This window comes from Glycine soja, chromosome 17 (genome assembly GCF_004193775.1).
Source record: "Glycine soja cultivar W05 chromosome 17, ASM419377v2, whole genome shotgun sequence".
NCBI classification, from domain to species: domain Eukaryota; kingdom Viridiplantae; phylum Streptophyta; class Magnoliopsida; order Fabales; family Fabaceae; genus Glycine; species Glycine soja.
In genome coordinates this window covers 38,534,990-38,552,619 of record NC_041018.1, presented here as the reverse complement: position 1 = coordinate 38,552,619, position 17,630 = coordinate 38,534,990, and the positions used below count along the sequence as shown (strand labels likewise).

General features: G+C 28.6%; 1 protein-coding gene across 1 annotated transcript; it reads right to left on the bottom strand.

Moving 5' to 3' along the window:
* Positions 1-14,023: 14,023 nt before the first annotated feature.
* On the bottom strand, positions 14,024-17,248 carry LOC114392811 (putative GATA transcription factor 22). Its single transcript, XM_028354036.1, has 3 exons — positions 16,859-17,248; positions 15,814-16,221; positions 14,024-14,609 (listed from the first exon to the last, which is right to left on the bottom strand). Exons 1-3 carry the CDS (start codon positions 17,024-17,026, stop codon positions 14,265-14,267), a joined length of 921 nt encoding a protein of 306 aa, XP_028209837.1. The 5' UTR covers positions 17,027-17,248; the 3' UTR covers positions 14,024-14,264.
* Between the last annotated feature and the right edge of the window lie 382 nt (positions 17,249-17,630).

Sequence of the window (17,630 nt, the reverse complement as noted above, 5' to 3'; positions counted from 1 at the left end):
CAGGAACGTGTTAAATGGAATCAGAGGTTAGGTATGTATTTATCAGTGTATTGGTACCACACCAACCAAATGGCAAGAATCATGGGTTAATTGATTCTGGGGTTTGACTAGTTTTCCCCTAGTTTTACTTAAATACTAATCAGTATACTCATTAAAAAAAATACTAATAAGTATTTTTTTAATACGTATTATAAAGACATTCATAAAGAATATATTTTATCAAAAAAATTATTAATTTTTTTCAAGAGAATAAAATGTAATGTACTCTATAAAATATTACTAATTCATTTAATATTATTTTTTTAAAATAAACTGTTCTAAAATTTAAACAAGATAAGCCCCACAAAAATTTTCATTCCATAAACTAGAAATTTTATTTTAATAAGGTTCATAGCAAAATTATTAAATAAACTCTTTCTAATTTATATTAATAAACTTGATAGTGAAATTTACAAATAATTTTTTTTAATAAAAATTATTAAATAAATACTTAATTATGTGATAAGACAAGGATAAAAAAAGTGGTGTCAATTTATTTTATTTAACCCACTAAAATCGATCTAATAGTGAGACGGAGAGGGTTGGAATAAATGCATGAAGACTAGAGTGTGTTTGTTTAACAAATTAAGAGTTGATTTCCAAAATATAAAAGAGGGAATGTTATATCCTTATGTTTGTTACAAGCTTTGCAAAATTATTTAAGGGTATCATTGATTTTTGGGAAAGTTACAACTTTCATTTTTATCTTATTTTCCTATGTTTTTGTTCCCATGGATGAAAAATGATGTTCCCATGAAAATGAGAGAAGTTATTTTCTAAATACTAGAAACTTTATTTTTTATTTGAATTATTTAAAATTGTAAAAGATATTTTCAAGAATATTAAAATGAAATCAAATATTTTTTTTTAAAAAAATATACCCAAGAATAACATTTCTAGTGATAATATTCTTAGAAATATAATGTAATTCATGAAATATAAGATGATACCTTAAAGAAAACTCCCTTAAATTCAGTCTCCATTGCGACAATGTGCACAAAAAAAGGTTTGTTTTATTTTGGTTTTATATTCACTTCTTTATTATTTATACAAAATAATCTTTGATCAATATATAAGGATACTTTTGATATTCTAATAATAAAGACATCTAACTAAAGAAAGTTATTCCAAAGAATCCAACGTAAGACTTTGTAGAATAAACTGGCTCTTAAAATTGTCAAAGTTCGTGTTTTACTATTTTAATTTCTATCAACATCATAACTAATCTTCAACTGAGAACACTTCCGCACACAGTAACCAAAGCTTTTTATCGTTACTACGTTAAAATCAAATTAAAAATATAAAAATATTTTTAATTTTAATATAGAAATATTATTACAAAAATATAAAGAAAGTTAAGAAACATAAATAAAAACATATTTATAAAGAGAAATTATGATGGTAAAGAGCAAGTATTAACAATTATGTCAACATGTTACGTTAACTCAACAACGATAGATAAAAATTGTAAGTTTTTAAAAATATTAAAATAAAATATGTCAAATTAATTTGTTAAAGGTAAAATTCATAAAAAATAACAAGTTAATGATAAATTTTGTCAAAATTTAAAAAAATTTAGAGTAAAATTCATCAAAAAGTTAAAAAAAGAAGAAGAAGAAGAGAGTAAGCAATGCAATTATTTTAGCTTATCACAATAACTCAATGACAGAAGATAAAATTTGAAAGTATTTTAAAAAGTTAGAGGTAAAATACATTAAATTAATTTATTGGGAGTCAAATCCATTAAGGTAAAAAGTTTAGTTAAGAAAACAGTTAATAGCATTTTTTATAATTATTGATTAATTTAAAATTAATATTCATATCACATTTTTACATGAAAAATTATATTTTAAAAAGTATCAAATTTATATATTTAATGACAATGAAAAAATGATGAGATTTTATGTGACTAATATTTATTTTAATTCTAGGAAAATATCTTATTAAATTTTAAAATATTAGTTTTATTATTTTAAATATGAATTTAATATTATTTGTCAAATAAACTAATGTATACATTATGTTGAAGCAAAATGTAATCTTAAATATAATTCAATTTTTTGTTTTAGATTGTTTTGAAGTCTATATTTTAAAGAGAGAAGAAAAATATTAGAAGAGAAAAAAAATAGTAATATAATGGATAATGTGGTGAAAAGAAATAAAGAGATAAATTTTGAAAAGTGTTTAAGAAAGTAGTAAGAAATAAAAAAAAAGTATAATAGGTAATAGTCTTGATAATTTAAGAAACATTGATGAAATAATTAAAAGTGTGCTAGTTACTATCAAATGCCAAAATTAAAACTATTTGAAAGAAAATTAAAATTTACACCCAAAATTGTTAGAGAATATTTAAATTAATAGCTTTCTGTTGCTTTTGGGCTTTAAGGATAATGACTAACTAGACACGGAATCGTTGGCCCAAAGACTACTGAAATGCAATATATACAAAAAACGAGTGTTAATACTTAATACATGATTTATTTAATCTTTTATCTTATTTTTTTTTTATTTAGCTTAGTATTTTATCTTTCAAAAAATTCATTCTAATATTTTTTTCTGCTTAAAAGAGTTGAAAATAATCCTTTCTTTTGTATAATGTTAACACCATTAATAAAATAAACAATAAGTTTCTTCCTCTACTCCTACAAGCACCATGCACTCATCACCACAACCTTCTAACCCAACAACGATCATAGCGAGTCAAACTCGAACAATCCCAAGCACCACATTGTGTGCACCATCAACCTTAGTCGCCTAGATATGCCCAAAACAACTTAGATTTGTAACTTCAAGAAGCCCAACATTGTCAATCATCACCCAACCACCCCCAAAACACACCATCACTGCCCAGATCTGCAAACCCAAATTACAAGATGAAACAAAACACTAAATAATGAAAAAGAAAGAGGATTTTCGTGTTCAAGTTAGGGATTTTGGGAAGTGGCCTTTGAACTCCAAAACGGTGTTGTTGCATCAAGTGAGTAGCAGTGAGAGGAGTTCCAAGATTGTGAGGTTCCATGACGGTGACGATAACAATTCTAATGAGAAAGAGATTAAGAGCAGGTTTCAATAAGAAAGAGATTAAGAGTAGCCCTGATTCTATTGCTTCCGAAAAGCCTGATGTGAAGAAAAGGGTAAGTTTTGAGGGTTATTGTAATTAAAGGGAAAAAATCTTACATGATAATTTTTAGTTGTTAATATCTTTTTTTTTTCATTAAGGAGATTAACATTAGATGCACGAAACAATTATTTTAAATTTTTTTAAAAAGATAAATAACTAAAATGAATTTTTTAAAAAATAAAAGATCAAATTAAAAAAAAAAATAAGATAAATGACCAAATAAGTGATTTGACCTATTTAATATTAAAACACTTTTTTTTTGGGACAAAGACTCTCCCGACAATATTTAGTGCTCTATATTTAAAAAAAAATTAGAATAAGAGTCATATCAGTAGACTTGTATTTTCTTTTAATAATATACTTTAAATTAAATAAATAATAGGTATATTATCTTTTAAGGCAATTTTCCCTGTTTAGGGTGCTTTTAGAAACAAATTCCCAAACTAGGGCTCTTCTGAAATTATTTCCTAAGGGGTGTCCTTTTTCACGTAACTGGCCATGCATGGCGCCAGTTCTGATGGCGCCTTCAAGCTGGACGAGGCACGTGGCCACGGAAACGCCATTGTCAGCAGCGTTTTCACTTTTGCTGAGCTGTCTATGGAAGCGCCAGCAGTAGTGGCGACTAGGCCCTAGGTCCTTTGGAAGCGCCAGCAGCAGTGGCGACTGTTGTGCAGACCCTAGGTCCTTGTTGCAGTTGCAGAGGCTTGCAGGGAAGCGCCACTCATCACAGCGTTTTCACTTTTGATGCTGGGAAGCGCCATTGGTACCTGCAATTTGCATGGAAACGCCAATGGTGATGGCGTTTGAAGGTGTTTAAATACCTTCGTTTCTCAGAGGCTTCTACATTTGTTCTGAGCTTTCCTTTTTAATATCCTACTTTCGTTTTCGTAGCTTAAGCATTTTGAATATCTTGTGGTATGAAGCACTTTCGTTTAAACATTCTGGTTTCGTTGCGGCAGCTGTAGCATTTTAGTTGATTTGAAAATTTCTATGGGATGAAAAGCAATTTTTTTTAAAAAAAAATTATATTAGCTTTTATATTTTTTCTTCAGCGCTTTCCCTTTGAATTTTGTTCTCGTTTTTGTAGCTTTGGTATTTTGGTGGCTTTAGAAATTTATGTTGTATGAAGCATTTTTTTAAAAAAAAATTATATTAGGTTTTATGTTTAAAAGGCTTGTTAGTGTGTGTTTAAATTTAAAAAATAAACAGAAAAATTGTGTAACGATGTTTATTTGAAGAAAATATTTGGAATATGAAATTTGTATTATTTTTTTAATTAAATTAGGTTGGTGTTGATGGACGTATGAAGTTTGAATAAAAAAAAATTATAGATGATATTTATTTGAAGCAAGTATTTGAAGTAAGTATTTGTAGTATATTTTTAAATAAATTAGGTTGGTTTGTTGGTGAGTTAAAAATGTAGAAACGTTGAATTTGAAAGTGTTATTTGATGCTTTATTTTTCCTCGTACTACAAGTATTTTATTATATTTGTAGTAATTTTGTAATTACCTTTTTCCATTTTTAAGTTATTAATGGTTAAAATTAATTATTTATACTACTAACTTTGTTAATGAATTATTAAATTTTCTGTTAAAAATGACTATTTTGAAATTGTTCATTTTTTATAAGTTTGTCCCATAAAAGTAATTTGAAGTTAATTAAAAAATTTTAAAAGAAAAATTGAATGTGAAGTTCCAATAAAGAGATCTTTTGTGATTAAATTTTATTAGTTTTGGTTAAAAAATTAAGTTTTATAAAATCGTTTGTGTTATTTAAGTGTGTTGATGTGAAATTTATTTAAAGTTAATAATTTTAATTACATCTTGATTAGTTTAAAATTACTACATTGAAATTGTTAATTTTTTTAAAGTGTCTTAATGTGAAATTGATTTTAAGTTAATTTATTTTTAAAATTGTTTTATTTTGAAGTTTCAGTAATGATTTTTTGTGATACCCATTTTGTAATTTATTTGATGTGTTCAAATATTATTTTTGTAGGTACACGATGAATTCGGTTATAACAGTGTTGTATTTCAATGGAAGGGTATATGAAGACAATGATGGTGTAATATTTGAAGGCAGTAAAAAAGCGATTCAGATTAAACGTGGAATTAGTTTCAATGCTTTGAAGAAAAAAATTGGAGATAAGGTAAAGTTACAAAATAATGAAATTATTTCTGCTATTAGCTGTAGATTTTTAGTGTCAGGAAAATATATTGCCTTGCAAATTTGTGACGACGAAGACATTGAAACAATGTTGGAAAGTTTTAAACAACAAGACCAAATGTCAGTTCTGGAATTGTACATAGAAAAGGATGTGGCTGGTGGTTCAATGTTTCATTCTGCCAATTCGCTTACATCATGTGGAAATTACTTATCTAATGATGAGACACAACCGGCAACAAATATGAGTAATTTACATATTGACGAAGACGATGATGATGATGATGATTATCTTGTGTCTAACTCATACGTTGAAGAGTCTTTAGACGAAGATGACAGTGTTGACGGTATATCTGACACAGACGATGAAGTCACCAACATTCCTCAACCAGTAAGAATTGTTCACCCAGCAGAAGGTATAATGTGTTGTATAAAAAAATTAGACAATACATTTATTATTTGATGACAATTGTATTCAATGCTAAATAAGTATTATTTGGTTTTTTATTTTGAACTGTTAGGTGCACAACGAATTGAAAATCCATTTTGGAATGATGCCTCACATTATAACAATATCAACTGGACTTATCCTGATGAGGAGGACATTTGCGGTTTGGAGATGCCGTCAACCTTTAATGTTGGCCAAGAATTATATGTTGGCATGGAATTTGATAGTAAAGATGCGGTAAAAAATGCAGTCAGACAATATGTTATGAAGGTGCATCAAAGCTTCAAAGTTGTTGAAAGCAAAACGAACAAGTATGTGGTTTGTTGTGTGAATAAAAATGCAGAGTATCCTTGCCCTTTCTATATGAGGGCAATTATATCTAAAAAAACAGATACGTGGAAAGTCACACAATGGAGTGGACCACACACATGTCTGAATATGACCATGACACAAGATCACGAGAAACTTGATTCAGATTTAATTGCCACTTGTGTAGTAGGTACGTATTTTATGTTCATATTATGTTCATTTTTTAAATTATCATTTAAATTTTGTTATGTTATTGACAGGCATGATCAGAGAAGATCCATCAATAAAAATTTCTTTGATTCAAGAGAGGATTAACAGTGAATTTGCGTACAAGGTGTCGTACAAAAAAGCTTGGTTGGCGAAACAGAAAGCCATTGCAATTGAATATGGCGATTGGGATGAGTTATATGCGAAACTTTCGTCGTGGCTAACACACATGCAAAATCATTCTCCTGGATCATATTTTCAAGTACTACATGACGATTTTATCGTTGGGAATACGGTTAGTCGCGAACACCGTCAGTTTCATAGAGTTTTTTGGACTTTTGGGCAATGTAAAGAAGCTTTCAAGTACTGTAAGCCAATCATACAAGTTGACGGCACACATTTGTACGGCAAATACCGGGGGACCCTCTTAATGGCCACATCACAAGATGGAAATGGTGGCGTCCTTCCTCTAGCATTCGCGGTGGTTGAAGGTGAGACGTTGACAGCGTGGTCATGGTTTTTGGCACACTTGCGTGAACACGTCACTGATTAGAATGGTATTTGTCTCATATCTGATCGACACGCGAGTATCAAGTCCGCCGTCGCTAACGAAGCACTTGGTTGGCAACCTCCCCACGGTTATCATGTCTATTGCGTGCGACACATAGCAAGCAACTTCAATCGAAAATTCAATAACGTCAAACAAAAAGAAATGTTGAAGAAGTTGGGTAAAATTTCATATTTGATGGCCACGTTTATTTTACTTTCATTTATACTTTAAATTGTTATTCATAACTAATTTTATGCAGCCTACACTCCTTGCAAGCACATTTTTGATCAAAATTTAGAAAAATTTCGTGAACTGAGTCCAGCCATAGCAACATGGATTGATCGCATCTCAAAAGAAAAATGGACGATGGCTTACGATAGAGAAGGACGTCGATATGGCCACATGACATATTTCAATGAACGCACTAATTAAGGCCGCATTTATCTTTAGGTATCCCATTCTCATGATCCAATAAAACCCACATTGCCGAAGCAAAGGAACAATTTCCTCTGGTATTTGTTCTTCACCTTGATACGTCGGGACTGCTCGCCTGATGTGTAGTTTTCTGTCTGGTTCCCCATTCCAAACATGTTCTGAAACATGCTTGGATTGCATCCACAACACGTCACTATCAATTGGACCAGACCTAGTTTGTATACTTGATGAGCATGACGATGAAGAAGCCATTGAGCCTACAAAATAAAATATAATACAATTAATTGACAATAAAATTTATACATTAATTATACATACACAAATTAAGTATATTTACACAAAATTAATTAAAATAAATAAGAAATTATATTTTTTAAATTTCAATAACAAAATATATTATACAAATAACCTAATTCATATATATTCTATAAATAAATTAAATTACAAACAAATATAAATTTAAATATATAAATTAATGACTACAAATAATTACGCGTTAAATAATTTAACATACAAAATCAATAATTTAAAATACGTAAAACTATTTTAATTTAAACATAACATATGAAACTGATAATAATAACTAAAAGTAACGTAATATAAAAAATTTAATTCTAACCTAATTTAAAATTACGAATTTATACTACATATAATTATTCTTAATCTATCATAACAAATATATACAAAATTAATGACTTCAAATAATTATGAGAACAATAATTTAACATACAACATCACTAATTTAAAATACCTAAAATTATTCTAATTTAAACATAACAAATGAAACTAATAATAATTAAAATTAAAATTAACATAATATAAAAAATTTAATTCAAACCTATTTTTTAATTAATAATTTACAATACATAAAATTATTTCTAATCTATCATTAAATATTTAAACTAAATGTAATCTACCATATAAAAAATTTAAACTAAAGCTAATCTAAACTTAATACGTTATGGTACCTAAAATTATTCCAAATCTAAAATTATTAAATTATGATACCTAAACCTATATAAAAAATTTCAACTAAACTTACCCTACCATATAAAATTATTCCTAATTTATCATATAAAAAATTATTCCTAATTTATCATATAAAAAATTTAAACTAAATCTATTATATCCTATAACATTAAGAATTCAAACTAAATTATACAAAATTATTATCTTATACTACCTAAACTATACAAAATTATTATTATTATCTTACACTACCTACCTAAACTATACAAAATTATTATCTTATACTACTTAAACTATACAAAATTATTATTATTATCTTACACTACCTACCTAAATTATACAAAATTATTATTATTATCTTACACTACCTACCTAAATTATACAAAATTATTATCATCTTACACTATTTAAACTATACAAAATTATTATCTTATACTACCTAAACAATACAAAATTATTATTTTTATCTTACACTACCTACCTAAATTATACAAAATTATTATCATCTTACACTATCTACCTAAATTATACAAAATTATTATCTTACACTACCTAAATTATACAAAATTATTATCTTATACTACCTAAAACCATTATATTATCAGAATATAAACATCAATATAAATAAAAATATAGAAAAGCTTCAATATATAACTTACAATTTTTTTAGAAAAATGGAGGAACACAGGCAAACAGCACCAACCAAGCAAGAAAAACACCAACCAAGGACTCTCTCTTCACTCTGCAAACTCAAAAACGCAGACTACAATTTGAAGGCCAAACGGATTAAAAAGAAGAACGACGCGCCAATGGAAGCAGCGCCTTCAGGAGGCAGGAAACGCCATTGCCATTGGCGTTTCCCTGCACCTATGGCTAGCCCTGCATTGCTGCTGCTGCTGCCTGACCCTGCTGCAGTCAAAGCGCTAACGGGAATGGCGACTTGCAACGTGAAATCGCCAGCCATGTCTGCGCTTTCGTCCAGAGCTTGCCACTTGTCGGACATGCATGAAGTCGCCAGTTCAACTGGCGCTTCCCATGTAGGGTACGTGCAAAAAAAGCACCCCCTGGGAAATATCTCCAGAAGAGCCCTATTTTGAGAATTTGTTTCTAAAAGCACCCTAAACAGGGACAATTGCCTATCTTTTAAATACTTTACAGATAAGTACGTTCTCTATTATTCAATCATATTCCATTTTTTAATAATTACAATATAAAAAATTAAAAACAAGTACAAGACATGTAAAAAATCCTTTTTATTAAGAAATTTTTCATAATTAAAATATGTAAAATTTTTATATTGGTGAGACGCGTAAAATAGTTTACATACTGTTGAGAAAGAAAAAAATACAATAATATATATTTTTTATTCCATTTTCCTTTCTTTCTCAACAATCCTTTTTATTATGAAAATTTTGTAATAACTTCCAAAAAAAAGAAAGAAAAAAGTGTGACGATAGAAAATATTTTCCTAGCAGTTCTCTAAATAATGTTGCTGCCATCTATGTAAGAAAATAAAAACATGCTAACCAATAAGTATTGACCACTTCGTAAAGGTCAATAGAAAGAAAAAAAAAAAAAACTGTAGAGCCATGCATTTGGGTCCTTTCCCATCTCAGAACGAAGTATGCGGTGAGGGAAATTAACACGGATGACATATGTTAAAAAAATTATAGTGTGACAAAGATGGAAATTATCTCACAATTTTGGACTAATTTAAATTTTTATTATTAATTAAAAGAATATCTAAATCACTTGGTCAAGCATCCAACACAATCCCTCTCCAAGACCGCATACGGCCGGTATTATTAACTTTTGTGTTATAAATATCTAATTTAATGTATTGATTAGATCTTTAATTAAATATTATTAAATTGAACATGATGTGTGAATATTATAAGGAAAATAAAATTTATACTTAGTTATTTTTTAAAAAAAACACCAACATATTTCTTTTATTTTTTTCCTTTACCTTCTTTCTTTCTCTTCTTTCTCCTGCATCTCGTGTAAATTTAGAGCTTCCCTTTTTTCATTCTTTTTTTCTCTAACTCAATTTTTCTTCTCAACTATACTCAACTTTTTCCTATTTTGAGGTCTAGATCTATTTTCAAAACAGGTGTTCCATAAGGGTATAAAAACTCTTACAGAATAATCTTTCCAGAAGAAAAAATTTTATGGAACACTTTTTTTTATAAGAAAAATAGTATTTTTAGAACAACCATTCCATAAGATACAAACGCACTTCTGAAAATACTATTTTTGCCATTTGCAATTTTTGCTTTCGGAATGATCATTCTATAAGGCAAAATAGTACTTTATGAAACGCCCTTTTTGAAAGATACAAATACACTTTCAAAAAGTTTACCCTCGATTGTAGTTATTGCTTTCAGAATGAGTTTTCAATAAGCACAATAATGATATTTGGAACCCCCCCCCCACCCCCCCCTTTCTAGAATATAGAAAATATGCTTTCAGATTTTTAAAAAAATTGCTTTCAGAAATGTACTTTTTGTAAGCAAAAATGCTTTCAAAACAACAATTTTGAAAGCATTTTTTGCATACAAAAATGTCATTTTGAAAGTTTTTTTTTATAGTTAATTAAATTTGATGAAGGGAGAAACGAGGATGAAGAAAAGAAAATGAAGAAGGAGACTTACCTTCACGGGAGGAGGAAGGAGGATGATGGAGCGCGAGAATGAGGAGACACACGGAAGAAGGAGTCATCGAGAGAGGGAGGAGGTGCCATCGAGGGAGGGGTATCGTCGCGGTGGGTGTACCGTCAAGGAAGGGATGCTGTCGCGGGTTGGAGAAGGAAAAAGGAAGGTGTTAGAATTAAAAAATGATAGGTGAAAATTTCATTAAAGGTATTATTATATTTTCATTGAATAATGGGGGGTGCAAGTCCGGTAATATAAACCTGTTCCGTATTCAATTTTTATAAATGTTGTATCTAAGTCCAAAGTGAAAAGCCCATTTGGTCACCAAATGGTTCCGTTCAACTACATTACAATAAAAACGCAGGCCAGCAGCAAGTCCAAACAAACTATCATTAAAAAAAGTAAAGGGTGTTGTTAGGTGCACCATGAAGAATTGCTGGTGCACCCAGAATTTTATCATATTGTCAATTTTCCCTCTTACACAATCTTATGGAAGAACTTCATCTATAAGTTTTTTTAAAAAAAAAAATATTTATGACGAATTAATTTAAAATTAATGATCCAACCAAGATTCAAACCTATGTCTTCCAGATTATTAGTTCAACGTTCTAATCAACTGAATTAATGAGCCAATTACATTGTAAAATAAATAATGTTGTTATACATAACATTAAAATTTCTGATGTATATTTAATGAGCCAATTACATTGTATAATAATTAAAAAAATAAATATTAAATTTAATATATATTTGAAATGTCTTCCTAGTTATATCGCAAATCTTTTAGATAAATCTCTAAAGGAATTAGAAAGTCTAGTATATTGCGACTTTTAAATGTATCGCCATGCTATTAAGTATTTTGATTTAAGTTTTTTTCTTTTTAAGAGGTGTAATAGAATAACCCAGTTGAAGCGTAATAATCATACGTCTATAATGCATTGTATGACCCATAATAGGTCGTACTCTTCTACCCTTTATCGGGAGTCGATGACTATTCATAACTATTACTTTGACATCAAAAAAATGTTCGACCCAATGCTTGATTTCTATTTATGGAAGAACTTCTTCCGTAATATTGTGTAAGGGATAAAATTGGAAAGATGATAAAATGCTGGGTGCACCTAGCAACACCCAAAAGTAAAAAGAAGTGAATCAGCCTTGTTGGACTTGGTAAGTGACGTAGTAATTGTAGAGCAAATTATAAAGGGAGCAACTTGTTTCACCGTTCTCCATTTTCCCTCTCTGTTTGTGCCATGAAAAAAAATCTACTTCACAACACTCATCTTTTGGCTTGTTGTACAATGCTTTCGTTTGAAAAAGAAACACGATCATTTACATAAATAATAAAAAGGAAATAACTAAAAAATTTGGTTCTAATTCAATTATTGATGAATTTAAGCATTTGAAGGAATCAAAGACAATGCTTTAAGTAGATGTGATTTTTTTATACTAATAATTTTTTTGTACTAATAGTTGTGTACTGTATTATCTTGTGTACTCACTTTTGTATTAATGACCATGATAGCATATATACAAATGCAAATTCCATTTAATTATATGTAATGTTGAAAAATGCATAAAAAATATGAAATGTTGAATTTTAAGTATTTAAATATTATTTTTATTTTGATCCCCAAAATTAATCGGTCAAACTTTGCCATTGCAAACTACCACCACCCATTGCAAACACCATTGCCCAATAGACCCAATCTGCACAACATGTATCATTCATAGTATGTAAATAGAATTTAATGTTTAAGAAATTATTTAGAATTAATTACTAAACTTCCTATAAGGATTATGGTAAAATCTAATGTTTGACTTGATTAATCACTCTTTATTGTTTAAAATAGTTTTTGTTTTTTTGTAATTTTCCAGTTATACCATTAATATAAAATTAATTAGTTAAATTTAATTTTTCTCCTTCTAACTCATAATAGTTACCCAAATTAAACTTACTGTTTCGACTTTCTTTAAGTGGAGTTTGAGATTTTTCCAACCGAAAATGATTTTCATCCAAAAAAAATATATACCTAGTGATCACTTGCAGCGGCAGCTAGATCCAAAAATTTTGTTTAGTTGGGATAAAGAAAACAGTGTTTTTTTAATCAGTGGCAAGACAATATTATATTATATTATATTTTCACGGAAGAAATATACTATACATTTGTATGAAATATACAATTTTTTATAAAAAATATCCAAATTACTTATAATCTTTCATAAATTACAATAGAATCAAAGTGTGTATTTCTCACCAACTATATGTGTTTATTATATATATATATATATATATATATATATATATATATATATATATATATATATATATATGAGAGCAAAACAATAAAAATTAGAAAGTTAAAACAATAAAATTAATACTAATTTATTGTCTTTCTTATCTCTTAATTATAACTTTTTACATTCACGTAAAAAAATATTTATGGTGACCACCTATTTTTTTATGGGGATAAAATATTTTTTTATCAAATACATATAAGAAAAAAAAATGTTGTCGGAGTAATTGTCCCATAGACCCTAACTTACATCTGTCCCGTATCACTTGAGTCATGTGATTAATTATGTGTATAAATATGATTAATTTTATTTTATAAGTGATTAAAAATAAATGAATATAATTATATATAATTATTAATATATGATTAATGGTACACATAATTAATTATATATGTAAATATGGTCAATTTTGTTTCACAAGTGATTAATAATGTTATGAATCTATTGATTATAACATGTGATTAATTATATAAATAAATAAAATTAATTTTACTACTTCAATTGATACGAGATTTTACTAATATATGCTGCAATAGCAGCGCAGTATTTGTGGTCGGTTTCTTTGACGTATAAGTTCAAGCTATATCTAGAATATCAAAATCAAACTAATTAAAGATTGAGTAATAATTTTTACCCAACAAATTTTGACACACGTACTCACCATCTTGTCTTTATTACCGTGCATTACATCCCAATCTTATTACATGCCTTTCTTTCTTATCTTCTGACTCCTTTATATATATAGAGAGAGAGAGAGAGAAAGTATCATACATTAAATTGTATCATGTAAATAACATTTCTCATAAAAGTTATATATGATCATATATCTCTAACATAAACTTTTACTGATCATTAATCATCACAAATGTAGCTAGCTATATATAACGTTGCCGACAATATTTTGGTTCTGTTGCAGATACATGCATCAGCTCGACTTCACAACTCACATGCAAGTCACAACCAAACAAAGTAATTACGAAATACTTTTTTATATGAAAACCCAAACCAAAACTAAAGCAAAAACAACAAATGGCAAAAATATCTAGATTCTATCTATCTAGCTAGCTAATTATAAGTGGACAAAACCACAAGACAAGTCCATCAGAAGCAATGCCGCTTCAGCTACTTCATCCCGTGGAAACCCTTGTTCAAAATCAGAGTTGTTACTCCTCAAGCTTATGGCGAAGTCCTTTAAATATTCAAGCTTCCTCACTCCCTCAGATGAGCCTGCACTAGTTGTGGTTGTGGACTTGTACTTGTTCTTGAACTGTGCAAAATGGTTTGCACGAGACTTCTTTTCCTTGTTGTGCACTCTGGTCTTTGCACATGTTATGGGAGTGATCAAACCACTTGTAGCTTTTGTCATTGCCCTTCTTGCCTTCCTCTGTCTAATGCCACAGGCATTGCATAGAGACTGCACCAGCAACATTTATATCGCATGTTAACTAGCTATACGACCGTTATTCATTTGCTTACTTCTGATAATATAGACTTTGGCTGACAGTAATAAAAATTATTTTTTTATCAACAAATATTATAAGTTTTGTGAGAATGTTAATTATGTTAGAGAGAAGATCAAATTTGCATTCTTTTTCCTTTTTTCTTATTTTTTTAATCATTTAATTCATCTTATATCTTTCAGTAATAAAAATTATAAATATAATTTTTTTGTTAGCTACACACTTTTTAATTAATAGATTCATTATTTTTTTATTGAAATTTATTGAAAATAAAAAATAAATTGTATCCTACTTCTTATTTAATAAATTTTTGCCTATAATTTTATATTTTTTTAATAAATTGTAAGTAGAAATAAAAAAGAAAATGTGTTAGAAGAAATCCGCTAAAATGCATGTTGTTTACACTTCTCTAACCATAAATATTGTGGATGATATACTAGTGGTATAGGATGTATATCATACTAATTAATTAATTACAGCATGATGCATTTATTACATGCACTAATTTCTTATTATAATTTTTTTTTACAAAATTACAGTATAAAGCTAGTACTTAATATATACTTACAATTAATATCTATGCTAATTAATTAACAATTTTATTTTTGTTAAATGAAGTCTATAATAGGATAGTGTGTATTGAAATAGTGGTGTTACATGTTAGTATGTAATGACTTTCTTAGTGATAATATTTGTGTCCAGATCATTAAAAAATTATTAAGAGCATCTCTAATGAAATTTTTTTGAAGGATTTTTCTAGTAAAGAAACTATTTCTTTTTTATTGGATCAAATCTATGTGACAAGAAAAATTTCTTAAAAATAAGATTTATATCTTATAAAAAAAATTTCTTAATAATAAAAAATAATATTTATCTGACATATAATAATATCGTAATTAAATCATAATAAAAAATAAAAAAAAGTGTAAATTTCTTATAATTTTCTAGAATTTCTTACTTATGAACTAAAATTATATATAAATTTTTTATAATGACATGACAATGTAAGAATCATAAAATATATCACAAAAAATAATGTGCTAACCACAAAAGATACTTTAAAAAACTCTCACTTAAAAAATTTCCATTGAAAATCCTCTAACAAAATGCTCTGGCTGGCTAGCTTTATTACGAAGGGATGGAAGAGAGATTAATTACCTTAGGACCCTTAGGGCCACTCCTCCAAAGTGGGGTAGTGCTTGTATTACAATCCGAACAAACCCTAGTGGTGCTACTGGCGTTGTTGTTACAAAGGCTTCTTTGGCTGTACCTGCTGCTGCTGCTTTCGAGCCCTGAATTGATTGCTTTGTCAGTGGTTGGACTCATACTCGGTCTCATCATTTTTTTCATTAACCTCATCTTTGAAGACATCCATTTGTTCCCAGACCCGTGATCATCAATATTTTTACTCTCTTCCTCATAGGGTAAATTATGCTGCTGATCACATGCGCTGCTTATAATTGGATCAACCATAACAACTACTGGCTCAGGTGAAATATTATTATTGAAGGACGACTTGTTGCTGTTGCTTGATGATCCATCATGCAATACCATCATCTTGTCATCCTAAAGTGTAGATCATCAAGACAATTAGATGCATATTAATTCAGGCTGCCCAAAAAATTGTTAATATTATTAATTATTGTTATTTAAAATGTGGAAAGAAGAGAAAGAAAAAGTAAGAGATGACACAAAAGAATGAGAGTGTGGAAAATCAAAATCCTAGCTATTGTTTTGACAGCATGTGCATATTATAAACAAGAAGAATAAATTTGACCCATAAGAAAAAAGACAAATTAAGTTGATGAAATTAAGGCAGACATGATAAAATTAAGCTTAGAAACTTGATCAGAATGCCATTTTAATTTTCATAAAGAATAATAACATTATGACTTTTAATTTCCTGTAAATATTTAATTAGAGAGATCGACGACATATATATGCACAGGGTGCAGTGATCATGACCACCAAACGTTGTTGGTTCAAACTATTACTCGATCAGGTTGAAATATATATATATATATATATATATAAAAATCAAAATTCAAAAGTTAAAACATCCAATAAGGGAAAGGTTGGGGGGCATATATTATTCTAATTAAGTCTCATGAATACATATAAACTAGAATTCAAAGTAGACTATAACTAATGATAAATTTTGATCATATAGTATACAGAAAAGGAATTGAATAAATGATCTTGCCTGTTGATGATAATTATCTCTTAACCCTCCAATTTCTATCCTGGTTTTCCTTGGATCAAATATGTTAAAAATGGTACGGCAATCCTGATTATTAGGAGAAATATTGAAGAGTTGGGTTTGACCAGCTTGTATGGAAGGGCCTGGTGGGTTCAGAGAATAAGGAGTCATGGATGGAGAGAAAAAGAGAGAACTGTATGTGTTGTTAATAATTAGGCAAAAATAATGGACAGTGGACAGTACCGAGGGATAGGGTGGGTAGCTAGCTAGGGAAGGGAATCATAACAAGTGTGTATTATAGCCTATGAAATTAAAAATTAATGAGAAAGAGGCTTATCATGCTGTGGTAGGGTTCTTATAAAAGGAGAAGGAGAGGTTGAAAAGAGAAGAGTTGTCTGCAAGGCATTCACGTGATTACTTTCATATACAAAACAAAACAAATTAACTAGAGACAAGATAAAAGGAGGAGAGTGTGTTGCTACTCGAGAACTCCCCCTAGTAGGACATAACCCTATCTGCTGCAAATTTTCAGTCTTCCTCTATGTATTATAAAATACCCAGTTGAATATTTTTATTGTTTTTTAGGGATACCAGTTGAATCTCGCACATATATATTGATTAAATATTATTTTAGCATTTTATTTTGTGGCTTTGTTATTAATTGTCCTTAAGAAAATGGTTGAAGAATTAAAAGTAAAAAAAAATTCAAAAATGGTAATATTTTTTATTGTCAATATTTTCTCTACTTTGACTTATAATAAAAAAATACTTGTTA